General features: G+C 38.7%; 1 protein-coding gene across 7 annotated transcripts in view; it reads right to left on the reverse strand.

Annotated features, from left to right (window-relative positions):
- Positions 1-205: 205 nt before the first annotated feature.
- The window catches only part of Gab3 (GRB2 associated binding protein 3), a 99,415-nt gene continuing 83,530 nt past the window's right edge, over positions 206-16,090 (reverse strand). For 2 of the 7 annotated variants that reach the window (XM_075958199.1, XM_075958198.1), the window contains exons 9-11: positions 5,546-5,662; positions 3,298-3,407; positions 206-557 (exon numbers count right to left, since the gene is read on the reverse strand). In XM_075958199.1, the coding sequence (XP_075814314.1) occupies positions 473-557; positions 3,298-3,407; positions 5,546-5,662 (312 nt within the window). In that variant the 3' untranslated portion in view covers positions 206-472. Of the gene's footprint in view, positions 3,408-5,545; positions 5,663-16,090 lie in introns of all 7 variants that reach the window. The other 5 variants (XM_075958204.1, XM_075958200.1, XM_075958201.1 and 2 more) reach the window with 4 other exon arrangements.

A 16,090-nucleotide genomic window follows, 5' to 3' on the forward strand; every position in this document is an offset into this window, starting at 1 on the left:
TGTGACATCCATCTACTCAACTATTTGCATTCAAGTAACATGGGTATATCATTGCAACTAAGTATGATTAACTTTGTCATACTTGAAAATATAATGAAGCCTTTACTCAAGTATCAAGCTTTCCAAACATGTGACTTATTTACATCTATATATTTACATCTTCAATTAAAATTAATAAGAAAGGACTTCAGTCACAGTTTCTCCTTATAAAACTTTTATTAATGCCAGAAATGAAATAGTAAAAGTGAAACAAAATTGAAAACTCGGTGTCATTGTGAGTACAGACATGATATGAACAGGGGGTAGTAAAGGAGATCATTAAGAAGAGGAATGTTTGTGGGGCCTCTTTAGTTTGGACACTGAACTACATGTCATGATGATTCAGTTGATTCCATCTCTATAGTGAAGCAACTACAGATAGGTTTTTGTGCCTTTATAGGCAGGCTGTGTGTGCCTCAGGCCTTCTTCTTCCCTAAGGAAAGCTTAACTCCTCACCAGTCCTGGGTTTGTGACTTTCCCAACTTTCAGGTTGAAGGCCTCCTGTTCCCCATCCTGCACTGGGGATAAAATGGAAAGGAGTTACAGAAAACAGTAAAATTAATATCAGCACTGTCCTATTTAATTGGTTCCCAGAGTTCCTAGAAAGGTGTCTACTGCTGTGGCCTCTGCTATTATTCCTACAACAAACCAAACCAAGTGCTGGATTAGAAACACAGCCCTCATATATATATATATATATATATATATATATATATATATATATATATATATATATATATATATATATTTAGATGGCATCACTTTGTCTCAGTGGTAGGTTTCTTAGGAGCATTTGCTGTCTCCAGCTTACAAATTACTTGTACTTTGTTTTATTGTGCTCTTATGCAGGCTTCCTTCAGCAGTTTCATCAAAGCAGGGCATAATTGTGTACATCCTGAAAATGATGTCATCTTTCACTTTGTAAAAGAGTGCCTATTTAGGGCACTCTTGTTTTTAATATATCTAAAAGGGTTGTATTACTTATGTACTAATATTGAAAATACATTCTTAGAAATGTTTTGTAGATAAGATAAATTTGAATATTGAGTGAAATTCCCTGCTGGCAATTTCAGCTGTAACTTCTATCTTCATCCTTGTGTGGCTCTTGTCCCTTAGGGTTATAATTTTTCTGCACTAGCTTTTATCTCACACCTGGGAAAGCTCTGCTCCTGTCTATAAGAATTGACAGTCTGCAGTCCTGGATTTCTGCTTGGGATTTCTGTGATTGTCAGTTACAAGAAAAAGAAGGAACTTCCTCACAGGCTCTAGCCTGTGTGTTGTGGTTTGGGGTTGGATATGAGGTGCAAGTGTACTAAGGTCCTTGAACTTGTTTAAAGTACTTGACACTTTCCCTATTTTTCCACACTGAAAAAAAAATGTATACACATCTGTTTTGAAAACCAAAGTGATTTCTTGTATGATATGAAAAAATATTTTGTCATTTATTTTCATTTGAGGCAGTGTAAAATGTTGACATCCGATGTCAAAGTCTACAACTTCTTTGTCTACACTGATCCTCATAGAACTGGCTGCCTATTTGATCCATCTTCATATATAAGAAGCAATTGCCAGGATGAAGTGGCAGAGCTGGAACTGTTAATTTCCCAGTTCAGTTATATCTTCTCTCTGTAAGTGCTCTGAAAGATCAGAAAGAAAATTCACTAACATGCCATTCCTAACTGAGACCTTTGTTTTGGGTTCCTCAGCCTCCAGAACCATAAAGGAAACAGCTGAATTTTCAATCTCAGGACTTAAGTCATTTTTCAAGTGGAGGAGAAAAACAGTCAGGAAACCCGAGAGCAGAACTCTTTGTTAAATTTGAAACTTCAGTCAGGATGCAAAACAAACAAACAAACAAATTAATTAATAAGCAGATAAATGCATTAATATATAGATAATTTTTCTAGTCATTTCTATCACTTAAAAGCTTTAGTCCCTATAGGGAAACCAACAACAATGTATATATTCCCTGAGGTGCTAAAAATTTCTCTGCCAGCATCTATCAGCTTATAAAGCAAAGAAAAATGTTTATTGCATATGAGACTATGGTCAAGAATAGATTTCAGACTGACCACCAGGAGGTACTATAGCATTGTACAGAGTTCCTTACTGGAAATGTTTCCCTTTCAAATACCAAAAGCACCAGTGCAGATCACCATGAAAAGGTGAGGTAATAGCTCATCTGATGTCTGCAGGTATTTCCTACAGGTCACCAAGACTGACTCAGTTGTTGGATTTCACCAGACTTCTCAGCAGTAATATAATGCAGAAGAATAGCACTACCATTGATAGTCTGGACAACTATAAGCCCGATGTTGTGCCTCAATTCTGTGAGTGATTTTGGTCAATATGTTTACTCTCCTGTTTCTTGGTTTTCTTTTCTTCAAAGTGAAAGCAATAGTCTCTGCCATGTCTTGTTTCTGAAGTCTTAGAAGATAGGAAAAGATACATACAAAAGCATGCTGGGCAAAAGGCAACAGTGTCAGAAAAGCGAACCAGTGCTACTATTGTCATCTAATATGCTCATCATGGAGCCTTTACTGAGGAGTTACACTTCAACTTTTGCCATTCCCTAATATCTACACAGATTCACTACCCATCACTGGAATTGTGTTGTCTTGGGAATAGAAATGCCTGAATTAATGAAGTCTTTGGTGTAAAGACTTTAGATGTACCCGCCACCATTGCTAGATTTGATCTCCTCAACTACGTCTTCAGTGGTTGTGACAAGACCAGCTCCAAGTCCCCTTTGCTGGGGTAATTTATTATTATAATCTAAGTGTAGAGGACAGGATTTCACATACTGAAGACAAATTATGTCACCCTGTTGGTACTAGTTCCAACTTTTGCTCCAAATACTCTATTTTGACAAAAGTTTAACAGGGTATTTGGAAGAACATTTTTGTAATCTTTTGCTGTTGCTGTTCCTACTTTGCCTGAATGAATGCCACTTTTTTACTTCTCCACCTGTGGCTGTAGCACTCTCTTTCTCTTTCTCTTTGACTATGGAATCAATGTCAAGTATCCCTGAGGCTGGAAAAATGAACATTTGCTGCAGGCTCTCGTGTTGGGGACTGGACTCCCTGAACTCAGTGCATAGGCTTTCTTCTAAAAGCTTTTACCAAGACTCCCCAGAACACACATTTTTTCTTGGCTTTGCCCTATACTGGCCATTGGTATATTTTTTGAATGAAAAAAATTGCAAACATACTCCCAAACTTTCCTGCTGCACAATTTGCCCAAGCCCACACCTCTCACACTTTGGATTGCCTCTCATCAGTCCACTCCTGCTTGGTGCTCTGGAGAGCTTGTGTCTTCTGCTCATCCACTTGGACATAGTCTACTCTCTGCTCTTCTGAAAGAAGTTTCTGAAGGGGGAGAACAAGAAGGCTTTAATTTCATCTTAATTTAAATGTTCTTTGGCAAATTACATTTGCTTCCTCTCCTCCCTATATAAATTTGACATTATATGTGTATTATGTTTGTAAGCATTTCTTTAGTTGTTTTATTTGCTTAGATAAATAGGATCTAAGTGGAAGTGATTTATGCTGACACTAAGTAGAAACATCCTGAAACTCAGTCTCCCCCCCCCCCACAGTTTTCCAAATAGCCTTTTAATCTGATTCTACATCATCTGTCCAAGTCACATTCACCGGCATTTGTCTGAATGCCTACTATAATTTCTGTACTATCTGTTAAGATTCTTCATGATCCATAGACTCCTACTGATTTCTCTTTGAAAAGTAAAAAAAAATTGTAGCTCCAGCAATATCTTAGCATACCAAACACCTGTAGATGTATATCAGAGAGGTGGTACACACAGGCAGTGCACATGCACTTTCTGCTTTAACTGAAGAAAGCTAGAATCTTTACAATGAGCTTGACCTGCCGGGGTTGCATTAGTCACTTTTCTCATTGCTGTAACCAAAATCTGATAAGAAGTCACTTAAGGGAAGAAGAAGGGATTATCCGGGCTCACTGTTAGAGGGGAGACAGGCTTTTATGGGTGGAGAAGGCATGGCAGCAGGTATGTGAAGCAGATGGTAACCTTACTCCCACACTCAGTTAGCAGAGAGCATTGAATGCCAGCATTGAGTTCTATTTCATTCATTCCATTGCCCCAGGGAATGGTCCTGCCCAGAGTTCAGTAAGGATGGGTCAGCCAGCATCAGTTAACCTGATCAGCTTGTTTTCTCCCTTTTAATCAGTTAGGAACCTAGCCCATGGGACGCGCCACTCATTTCTGAGTAGGTCTTCTGTCTCCAGCTAAAACTCTGGAGAACTCCCACTTAGACACCTCCATAGAGGGCTGGCTATCTTCTAGCTGAAACTCAGTCTTCTCTCTTTTTTTCCCTCTGACAAGAGCCTTGGATTGAAGGTTGTCTGCAACACAAAGAACCTGGCCTATAAAAGTCTTTCTCAGGAGTGATTGCTAAATGTTACTTTGTTTCTGTAAGCACCTGAAATTGTCTGCTTTGAGTGGCTAGCTTACTCAAACTGACAAATGTATCTCCTGTATTGTTTCTCTCACTCATCTCACTTCAATGCCAGAACAGTGTTTGGGAATGTAAAGAGACACACAAATGGAATCATTCTATACATTCTGTTCAATAGGTTGCTTTTTATCATCAAACCATACATTCTTAGTGTGGATCATGGCCATCCCTTGCTCACATACCATCATCATGAGGCTGTCAAATGTGTGATATAAGTTAATAGCTACTCACTTAATAACCACTCAATTCTCATAGTCCTTGATGTATGTGGCATTATTTGTGATCCCTACTGTATAGAGAAGAGTATACCCAATGGAGTTGAAACTGCATTCAAGGGCATTCACTGAGATCCACTTCAACGTAGAGCTCCTTTCACCATTCCTTAAGAACTAGACAGACTAAGCCATTACTTGTTCCCTAAACAAACTCTTCCTATGCCTCAAGAACCTGTATGTGCCTCACCCTCATCTCTGCCTAGGGACTTTTTCTATAACTTCTATGGCCCCAAATTCGGAGAGCATGAATATTACGTGTATCTGCACACAGGCACCTAGAGAAAATATCCTAAAGAAAACATACTGGGATTTAATTCTTTCTGGGGGTCAGGATTAAGGTTAATTTTAGCATTTTGATTATAGACATCTTCTAAGATCTAAAGAGAATACACATGTTTGATCATTAGAAAAATCTCCAGCAGTGGGATCAGAACCTGTCCATGGCACACAAGCTGGTTTTTTGGAACCCATTCCCCATGCAGGGATGCCTTGCCAAGTCTTGACGCAGGAGGAGGAGTTTGGTCCTGCATCGACTTGATATGCCATGCTTTGTTAACTCTCATAGGAATGGAGAAGGAGTGGATGGGAGTGGGGAGTTGATGAGAGGTGGGGCAAGGGTATAGGAAGACAGGAGGGAGGGGAAACTGTGATTGGTATATAAAATAAAAAAAATTAAAAAAAGAAGGAAAAAGAAAAATCTAAGCAAAAATGAAATCACCTGGGAATCATTCCTACCTGTTGCACAGGGGCTGGTGATGCTGAATTGAAGTCCAGGGCCAAATAATCCAGGCTGAATTTCTTTGTCCAATTAAGAGCACTACTACTCATGGAATTGACTGCTCTATATTCTTCCTAGGAACCAACATCACAAGACTGAGATTAATAATGAATAGTTAAGGGTGCATGTGGGGGAAAAAAAGCTAGTCTGGGCTTCATCCAAACAGCTGCTGCCAGATCATAAAAGGGTGATCTGGGGCCTGCACATTTGAGTAAGAGTTGACATTTCAGCCAGGCATGGTGGCGCATGGCTTTAATTCCAACAGTAAGGAGTCAGAGGCAGGTGGATCACTGTGAGTTTGAGGACAGCCTGGTCTACAGAGTGAGTTCCAGGATAGCCAGAACAGTTACACAGAGAAACCCTGTCTTGAAACAAACAAATAAGTTGACATTTCATATACAGTACCATAAGGTGTTAGAGGCACTTGCTGCTATGTCCAGGTTTTTAAAAATGATTTAATTTTTTATGTGCATTATTGTGAAGGTGCAGGATCCCATGGAATGGGAGTTACAGATAGTTGTGATTTGCCATGTGGGTGGTTGGAATTGAATCTGGGTCCCCGTTTTCGTCACGACTTGGCAACAGCGCCACCTGCTGGATAATAGGTAATATGGCAGTTTTCTTTTCCAACATGAATTTTACTGTTTTGGTTACCAATACAATGGGTTATATCATGCAAGGTTTATATGACTATGGGGATAAAGTAATTTACTGGTTACTAGGTTTCAGTATTCTTTTGCATATTCTATCATTTAGGAAGAATATGGCCTCCTAAGAACCATACAGTCTTTACTAGAAACTCATGCAGGTCAGGAGATTCAGGATTCAAAAGAGACAATAATAAAAAGACTTGAAATGATGGAAGAAATTATTGGAGCTGGTGAACAGAGTAAGAAGGCACAAGGACAGGATTCAATGCCACCACTAGCTATTAGAACTGGCTTACCCAGGGTTTTAGCGACATACCCTATACTTAATTCTGACAAAGCATCAACTTCTAAAGGCTCAAAGGGAGTCAGAGAAGCTAGATGGACCCCAATAGCAATGAATGATCTAAAAGAAATTAAGCAAGCTATTGTTAATTTTGGCTTGCACTCTGCATATGTAAAGGAAATGATAAGGACTTGGGCTTCTAATGCTAGAGCTACCCCCTATGATTTCCATCAGTTAGTGTCTGCAGTTTTAGATAATGGACCTTCCTTGATGTTTGGAATTTATTTCAGAGAAGAATCCAAACATATGGAACAGCAAGGAAGAGCAAAAGGTGTGGAGGTTTCCCAAGATCAAATTCTTGATGCAGGAGAATATGCTGATCCACAGGTCCAAGCTCTTTATGACGATGAAATACTGTGTCTATGTCACCAAGTAGCTTTAAATGCTTGGAATAGGATACAAGATCCAGCAAAAAGGGTTGAATCATATACCAGAATTAGGCAGGGACAGAGAGAACCCTTTATTGACTTTTTGCAAAGATTAATTAAGGCTCTGGACATAGGGGTAACAGACCCAGAAGCTAGACGAATACTTCTTGAATCTCTAGTTTTGGAGAATGCAAACATAGAATGCAAAAAGATAATTGGGCCTTTAAAGTCTAGATCAGCACCTATGGATGAATGGATTCAGCATACGATGAATGTTGAAACGTTTAGCTATAATGATGAATCTTGGGTAGGAGAAGCGATTTCCAAAGCAATGAGGAGACATCAAACTGCCAGGTGTTTTAATTGTGGTAAATAAGGACATCTGAAAAGGGATTACAGGCACAGAATTTCTAGGAATAATATCTCCTCTGGGAATGACAAAAATAGGAGACCTCGGCCTTTAGGTATATGTAGGAGATGCGGTAAAGGCTGACATTGGTCCAACAAATGCAGGTCAACAACAGACAAACAAGGCAACCCGATACCATTGGGAAACTCCTTGAGGGGCCTCTCGCAGGCCCCCAAGCCAACAGTGGCCCAGTCATTCCCAGTCACAGTGGAGAATGTGCCTCACCAAGAAAATTAAAAGCTCCAATTTCTGCTGTAAAAAGTAATACTGGTCTAAATGATGAATTACGCATGGAGGATGAGTAAAAAAACCCAGTAGGACAGAGTAAACGTATATTTAGGCAGACTTGTATTAACGATCAAAGACCAAAGCTAAGAGTCTGTATAAATGGCACTTTTATTGAAGGCTTATTAGACACAGGTGCGGATGTAAGTATCATTACCCCAGAATCTTGGCATCCGAATTGGCCTCTTCAAGAGGTAGATGTTCAGTTCCTGGGAATTGGAACCCTATCTCGTGTAAAACAAAGCACAAGATGGCTTGAATGCATAGGGCTCGAAAGGCAAATAGGAAGACTAAGGCCATATATAGCCAATATTGCAATAAATTTATGGGGCCATGACCTGCTACAGCAATGGAATACCCAGATTAACATTCCTGTAGTTCCAGGAACTCATAATTCTGGGAAGGATATGATGAGGTATTATGGAAAAAGGTCACCAGCCATTCAGGCTGTACAAGAACATACAGCAAATACCAAACCTTTAGAGGTACCAACAGCCCTACCTTTAAAATGGCTAACTGAGAAGCCAATATGGATCAAACAGTGGCCTCTAGCTGAAGACAAATTACAGGCATTGGAACAGCTGGTGCAAGAGCAACTAGATGCTCACCATATTGAAGAATCAACCAGCCCTTGGAATTCCCCTGTGTTTGCTATAAAAAAGAAATCTGGTAAATGGAGAATGGTGACAGATTTAAGAGCTGTCAACAAGGTAATTCCACTTATGGGCACGCTACAATCTGGAATTCCTTTGCCTTCTCTGTTACCAAAAGGATGGCCTCTTATAGTTATTGATTTGAAAGATTGTTTTTTCATTATACCGTTACAAGAAAAGGATAGAGAAAAATTTGCCTTCACAGTGCCTACTTATAATAATTCTCAGCCTAATAGGAGATATCAGTGGACTATCCTCCCACAGCGTATGCTCAATAGTCCTACATTGTGCCAATATTTTGTAAGTAAGCCATTGGAAATAATTCATTAACAATTCCCCAAGTCCATAATTTATTATTACATGGATGATATCTTGTTATCTGATTCAAATAAAGATACTTTAGAAAGGATGTTTGAAGAAGTAAAGAAAGTCTTGCCTAGGTGGGGATTACAAATTGCCCCTGAAAAGATTCAAAGAGGAAATTTTATTAATTACTTAGGTTACAGAATAAGGTTAGAGAAAATTAAAACGCAAAAGGCACAAATTAGGAGAGACCGGTTAAAGACTCTTAATGACTTCCAAAGATTGTTAGGAGACATTTCCAGTCTACGACCAGCTGTTGGGATAACACCTGATCTAACAGTTCATTTAAACAAAACCTTAGATGGTGATAAGGATTTGAATAATCCCAGAAAACTGACAGCTGAAGCAGAAAAGGAACTGACAATGATTGAGGAAAAATTACAGGAGGCACATGTGGATAGGGTGAACCCAAATCTTAGCTGCATCCTAGTCATATTGCCTTCCAGAATTTCTCCTACAGGGATTCTAATGCAGAGGGAAGATATTATTTTAGAGTGGATATTTATAACTAATAAACCAAGTAAAAAATTAAATCTTATGTGGAAAAAGTCTCTGAATTAATTATAAAATGTAAGCTGAGACTTCGTCAACTAGCAGGTATAGACCCAGCAGAAATTATAGTGCCTTTTACTACTGAAGAAATAAAAAAGTTATGGAAAGACAATGAACCATTGCAAAGAGCTTGTGCTAATTTTTTGGGAGAAATTAATAGCAACTATCCCAAAAGTGGTAGACTTAACCTCATAAAGAGAACTTTTTGGATTCTTCCTAGAATTGTATGAGATGCTCCAATAACTGGAGCCTGTATGTTCTATACTGATGTATATAAATCAGGGAAAGCAGGTTACAAGTCAGATGAATTGAGTAAGGTGGAACAAAGCCCTTACAATTCTGTCCAGAAGGCAGAATTATATGCCATTCGTATGGTGCTAAGGGATTTTAAAGAACCTCTTAATATAGTTACAGATTCACAATATGCAGAAAGAGTTATCTTGCATATTGAAACCGCTGAATTTATACCAGATGACACAGAGTTGACTTCATTGTTTATCCAGGTACAAGACAATCAGGAATAGGCTTTGTCCAATGTACATAACACACATCCGGTACCATACAGGTCTGCCTGGTCCTTTAGCACAAGGTAACACTGAGATTGATCAATTATTAATTGGAAGCGTGTTTCAGGCCTCAGAATTTCGTAAAAAGCATCATGTCAATAGTAAAGGCCTAAAGAAAGAATTTTCCTTTACTTGGCAACAAGCTAAGGACATTTTAAAGAGATGTCCTACTTGTTCTTTCTATAATCAAACACTGTTGCCTGCAGGGAGTACCCCAAAGGGTATTAAGAGAAATGAAATCTGGCAGATGGATGTGTTCCACTTTATGGAATTTGGTAAATTAAAATATGTACACCACACCATAGACACGTATTCAGGTTTTCAATGGGCTACTGCCCTGAGCTCAGAAAAGGCTGATTCAGTAATCACACATTTATTGGAAGTTATGGCCATCATGGGTATACCTGCACAAATAAAGACAGATAATGGTCCAGCATATGTATCTAAGAAAATGAAACACTTTTTTGATTATTACAATATAAAACACATTACAGGTATACCAAATAATCCTACAGGTCAGGCAGTTATAGAAAGATCAAATCGTATTATAAAGGATATGCTGAACAAACAGAAAGGGACCGAAAATACCCCCAGAAATAGATTACATAATGCTTTATTAACCTTGAATTTTCTTAACGTTAATGAGAATGGAACGACAGCAGCAGAAAAACATTGGATAATGGAAAAGTCTGCTGAACTAAATCAACTGATTTATTTCAAAGATGTGCTGACCTCTCAATGGAAGCCAGGAGATGTGCTACATTGGGGAAGGGGTTTTGCTCTTATTTCCACAGGAGAAGAAAAATTGTGGATACCATCAAAATTAATAAAGTTTCGATTTGAAGAGGAGAAACCTCTTGGAAAGGAGAAATAACAACTCATCCACAATGATGATATTTATACAGGTGGTAAGAAAAACATATAGAACGGGGGTAGGGTTCTCTTCTTATCTCTGCAGGAAAACACTCATCTTCAGAAAATTCAAGGGACCATGGATGTTTGAGTACTGACAGATGCAAACTATTTACAACCCAATAAGAATCAGCAAGAAAATCAAATAGATCTCGTAAGTAAAATTATTCTACTCTTATCTTTAAATATGTATTAATGTGCATTTATTTATAAATATATAGAACTGATTTTGAAGTTGGACTCTGGCTCAGTCCCTCTCCAATTCCAAGTCTGTTGGCAAGAGAAAAACCCAGAGTTTCTGGAGTTTCTGTCTCATGTCAAGAGCCATAATATGGGACAGAAAGAAATATGAGTTTAGAAAACATCTTTACTTTTCTTCATATCTATCATACTTTTCATTGAATATATCTATCATGCCTTTCATTGAACATATATATATATATATATATATATATATATATATGTCTATATGATTAATGTTTAAGTTTTTCACAATGAACAACGAGTTTTTCCTGAAGTGACATTTGAAGTTTCCAGGAAGATGGGGCCCCATAACAACAACTCCACCTGGTTGATATGACGTTATGATACTGATAGTGCTACTACAAGACCTGTTTTGGGTACCAGCTGCACAAGACGATCCCAACTTGGTTAGCTGAAATCGTGCACATCTTGTACAACATTCTGGCCAGACCTGCACAAAATTACTCAGAGACTATTTGCAATTTTAAAAGACATTAATCTTGAAATTTAACCATCATTTTACTTTCACAGGATCCCCCAGAAAGAACGTCGCCCCCATGACAGCTGGAAGTAATTCTAGAGGACGACGTCCCCTCTCCCAGTAAAGTTTGCCCTTGGGTTTAGGGACATCATTTAGGGGTTGGGATGTTGGGGGAGGAATTTTATAAGCTCAGGGATCATTTTGAAAAAAAAAGAGGGATGATGGGATAATAGATTTGTAATTGTGAGTTACTGTTTTTAGACAAATATCGATTCTTGTATATTGATACAAAGTTAAATTATATTGACTATTGTATGCATGCATGTTTCTACCTCTGTTTAAAACATTTCTATGTATTGACATCTATTGTATTGATATATATATATATATATATATATATATATATATTGTATATATTTACCATATTGCAGTGTACATTTCTACCTCTGATTATGATACTTATGTATTGTTTGTGTACTGATATATATTTACCATACTGCAATGTATATTTGTACATTGTTTATATTTGGAGGTCATTGTCCTCATTTGTTTCACAGTCGTGTATTGTCTTAGTCTTTAAGTTAGATAGATATTGAGAATTATATAGATTAATAGTCATCTAAGTTTGTCATTTATAATTAGACTAATCAGGTTCTTTAGATATATAGAGATTATACTCAGTATAGATAGATAATCTTCAACCTCTTCAAAGAGCTGTAGAAAATGGCCTTTAATCTAACTCAGAGTTTTGTGGTAGTGAGACACAATTGCTCCTGGCAACACCGCTCTATTCCCGAGAGAATGTCGAGCACCAAAGACACTCCACCTGGAGCCTTTCTTTTTGGCAGAACTGGCCTTGGGGCAAAGAAATGCCCATACCTCAACCACTGACAGAGATACAGAGTGTGCATCAATGGATAAACAGGACTGTTATATCCTGCCAAGACAGGGTAAGATAGTTTTGAAAAGTTGCTTGCTTTTGAAAATGGTATGTCAGTTATGTTAGGCCTTAGCCAAAGTTGGTTGCTTCAACGCTGCTAACGTGACTTTGGGTGATTGCCCAGGTAGCTAGTTGTCTCTGTGATTTGTTGCATGTTTTGGAAGTTGTTTTACTGAACTTCCTAATTACCCAGGTAACATTATTTCCCTTCTCAGATCTTCGATGGGGTTGAAGACTATATAAATGTAGTTACTTTTTTCTCATGACTTGGCCAAGTTATTTATTATACAAGACCTAAGCTAGTTAGAATAGGATATTTGTACTTATTGTATATAATTTCGTACTAGGTTTAGAACTCTCTTACTTAAACAAAAGTGGGAGGTGTTGCGGGAGGTCCTTCCGCTCCTCCAGCCAATAGCCGCTGAGATACCAGCCCATTGGGGCATGGTCTCTCTCCCTTTAAAATAGAGGCTACTTCCCTTCTCGCTCTTTTTGTTTCCTGCTCTGGTTCCGGCGACTAGACTTCTTCCTGATTGCACAGAGGGCTGTTGTCTGGGACGGTTATCTGTAAGTTTTTTCCCCTTTAAATAAATACCACCCTATTAATCATAATTCCAAACTGGTGTGGCATTGTTTGTGACTTATGCCTTCATCTGGCACCCAAAGTGATCAGGGTTTTTAACAACTGATCCATATCTCCAGACCCCATGTCCAGATTTTTAATGAGCGTTCTGGGGATCTGAATTCAGATCCTCTTGGCAGGAACTTCTAATTTGTTAATGTTCTTTATTAAGATAATAGATATGCCTGGCTTGACATTTTAATAGCTCATCTTACTGAGTATTGATAATAATACTGTTTTTAAAAGGTTTCTCCTTTCTAGCACTGTTGTAGAATATTAGTTTAAGATGTATTACATTTGATTATGCTATGGAAGATTTGCTTTAATGATGCAAGAATGTGCTGCATTCTTTTATGTTGTATTTGTTAAACTCTGTGAAGCTGTGTTACTTTGCTTGTCCAAAACACCTGACTGGTCTAATGAAGAGCTGAAAGGCCAAGAGCAAGGCAGGAGAAAGGAACAGGTTGGGCTGGCAGGCAGAGAGAATAAATAGGAGGATAAATTTGGGAAGAAAGGATCAATGATCGAGGGGCAAGAGTGAAAGAGGGAGGATTCTGGGGGCCAGTCGCCCAGCCACACAGCTAGGCATGGCTTAAGAAGAAAAAAAAAGGTGGGGGTATATAGAATACAGAAAGATAAAAGCCCAGTGGCAAAAGATAGAAGGGAAAACTTGAGCCAAGGAAAGCTGGCTAGAGAAAACAAGCCAAGCTAAGGCTGGGCATTCATAAAAAAGAACAAGCCTCCATGTGGTTTGTTTGGAAGCTTCCTGAAAGCCCAAAAGAGTAAGGAGTAAAAAAGCAGCCAACAACATAGCACAGTTTTTGTTCTTTTCCCCATCTGTTTAGAGCCCTGTCTTTCATGCTTTCCCAAAATGTCAGGTGAAATTATTGGTTGTCACTCATATTTAAAAATCAATGGTCAAAGCAAAGAGTGGTAGCACACATCTTTAATCCCAGCACTAGAGAGGCAAAGACAGGTGGATCTATATGAATTTGAGACCAGCCTAGTCTACATAAAGAGTACCAGGCCAGTCAGAGCTACCCAGTGAGACTCTGTCTCAAACAAAACAAAACAAAACAAAGGAAAACAAGACAACACCAAAAATAATCCAACAAAACAGCAATAAAAGCAAATGGTCAGAAGACTAACATATGGGGCTGGAAAGATGGCTTAAGAGTTAAAAGCATATACTGCTCTTCCAGAGAGAAAAGTCAACTTATGAATCTGATGTCTTTGGCCTCCAAGAAGACCTACAATCATGAGCACATACCCCTCCACACACATACACACTTTAAATCTTTTTTAAAAGGGTTAACACAAGCTGGGCAGTAGTGGCATACACCTTTAATCCCAGTACTCGAGAGGCAGAGGCAGGTGGATCACTGTGAGTTCGAGGCCAGCCTGGTCTACAAGAGCTAGTTCCAGGCACCAAAGCTACAGAGAAACCTGTCTCGAAAAAAAAATGGTTAACACATATTTTGCATATTTGAGTAAAATTGTTAAGTCCTGGAGTTTCCTGAAGGGGGTATTACTGGTTTGTTTTGTGAGTAACACCTAATTTCAGGATTTAGAATCTTTTGGGCTGCTGAGAGAGCCTAGAGATCTATTATCTTCCAACTTTCAGAACCAGTTGTAAAGGTTTGGCTGTCAATCAGATGTGGAAAAAAGAGGACAGAGAAGTCTCATATCCATTTGTTCACCTTGTTTGTGATATTGTGTCAAAAGATAGAGGGAAGGGCAGGCAACAAAGAGCACTACCACAGGCTAATAATGACACAAGTACATATTCTTAGACTCCGAGACAGTTACTGTTTCCAAAATTAAGGGTATAAAGTAGCAACAAAAAAATTATGGTTGGAGGTCACCACAACATGAGGAACTGAATTAAAGGGTTGCAGCATTAGGAAGGTTGAGAAACACTGACCTAAAACTTAGTTATGCACACCTAAACAGTAATATCTTTACATTTTAAGCTGGACAGTTTTGTTTTCCCCCCTTAAGGGGATGTACTATTCACTGTAGAATATTTAACAACATTTCTTTTATTTTTTATTTATTGTTATTTGTATGAGTGTTTAGTCTACTTTTATTTATGTGACACACACATGCTGGGTGCCCACAGAGGTCAGAAGAGAGCATCAAATTCCCTAGAACTGGAGTTATAGATGGTATTGAGCTACAACATGGGTTCTGGAAGCTGAACCGAGGTCCCCTGTCAGAACAAGTGCTCTTAACTATTGAAACATCTCTTTAGCCCTTGTAGCAGCACTTCTTAATATTTCCCACTATAAACCAATTGCACCATCTCTTTTTACTCTAGTTTTGTATCTAGACACTGACAATGACCTTTGAGGGTCAAAATCATAGCCAATTCAGAACTACTGCCCTCAAGAAAAGAAAAATTGGCAACACAACTTGCTTCAGAGCCGAGGGGACCAGAGAGCCAGCGGGAGTATTCCTGCTGCTGGGCTTTCTTTCTCCCATTCCACCTGCCCCCAAGCCTGCCTTTTCATCTGTGAGGTCCTTGGAACCCTGCAATAGACCCTGCTCCAGTGCTGAGGTGACCAGAAATCAGTGTGGCAGTTTCTCAGAAAAATGGAGTCAACCTACATCAGGACCCAGCAATACCACTCTTGGGAATATACCCAAAAGATGCCAAATCATACTACAAAAGCATTTGTTCAACTATGTTCATAGCAGCACTATTTGTAATAGCCAGAACCTGGAAACAACCTAGATGCCTCTCAACAGATGAATCGATAAAGAAAGTGTGGCACATCTACACATTAGAGTACTACTCAGCGATAAAAAAAAATGACATCTTGAATTTTGCATGCAAATGGATAGAAATAGAAAACACTATCCTGAGTGAGATAACCCAGACCCAAAAATATGAATATGGTATGTACTCATTCATTAGTGAATTCTAGTCATAAATAAAGGACATTAAGCCTATAGTTCATGATCCTAGAGAAGCTAAGTAATAAGGTAAACCCAAAGAAAAACTTATATAGATTCACCTGGAAATTGGAAGCAGACAAGATTGCCTGGCAAAAGTTGGGAGCATGGGGGCAGAGGATAGAGGGAAGGGGAGATGGAGAGGGAGAGGGGAGAA

This window comes from Microtus pennsylvanicus, chromosome X, assembly GCF_037038515.1.
Source record: "Microtus pennsylvanicus isolate mMicPen1 chromosome X, mMicPen1.hap1, whole genome shotgun sequence".
NCBI lineage: Eukaryota > Metazoa > Chordata > Mammalia > Rodentia > Cricetidae > Microtus > Microtus pennsylvanicus.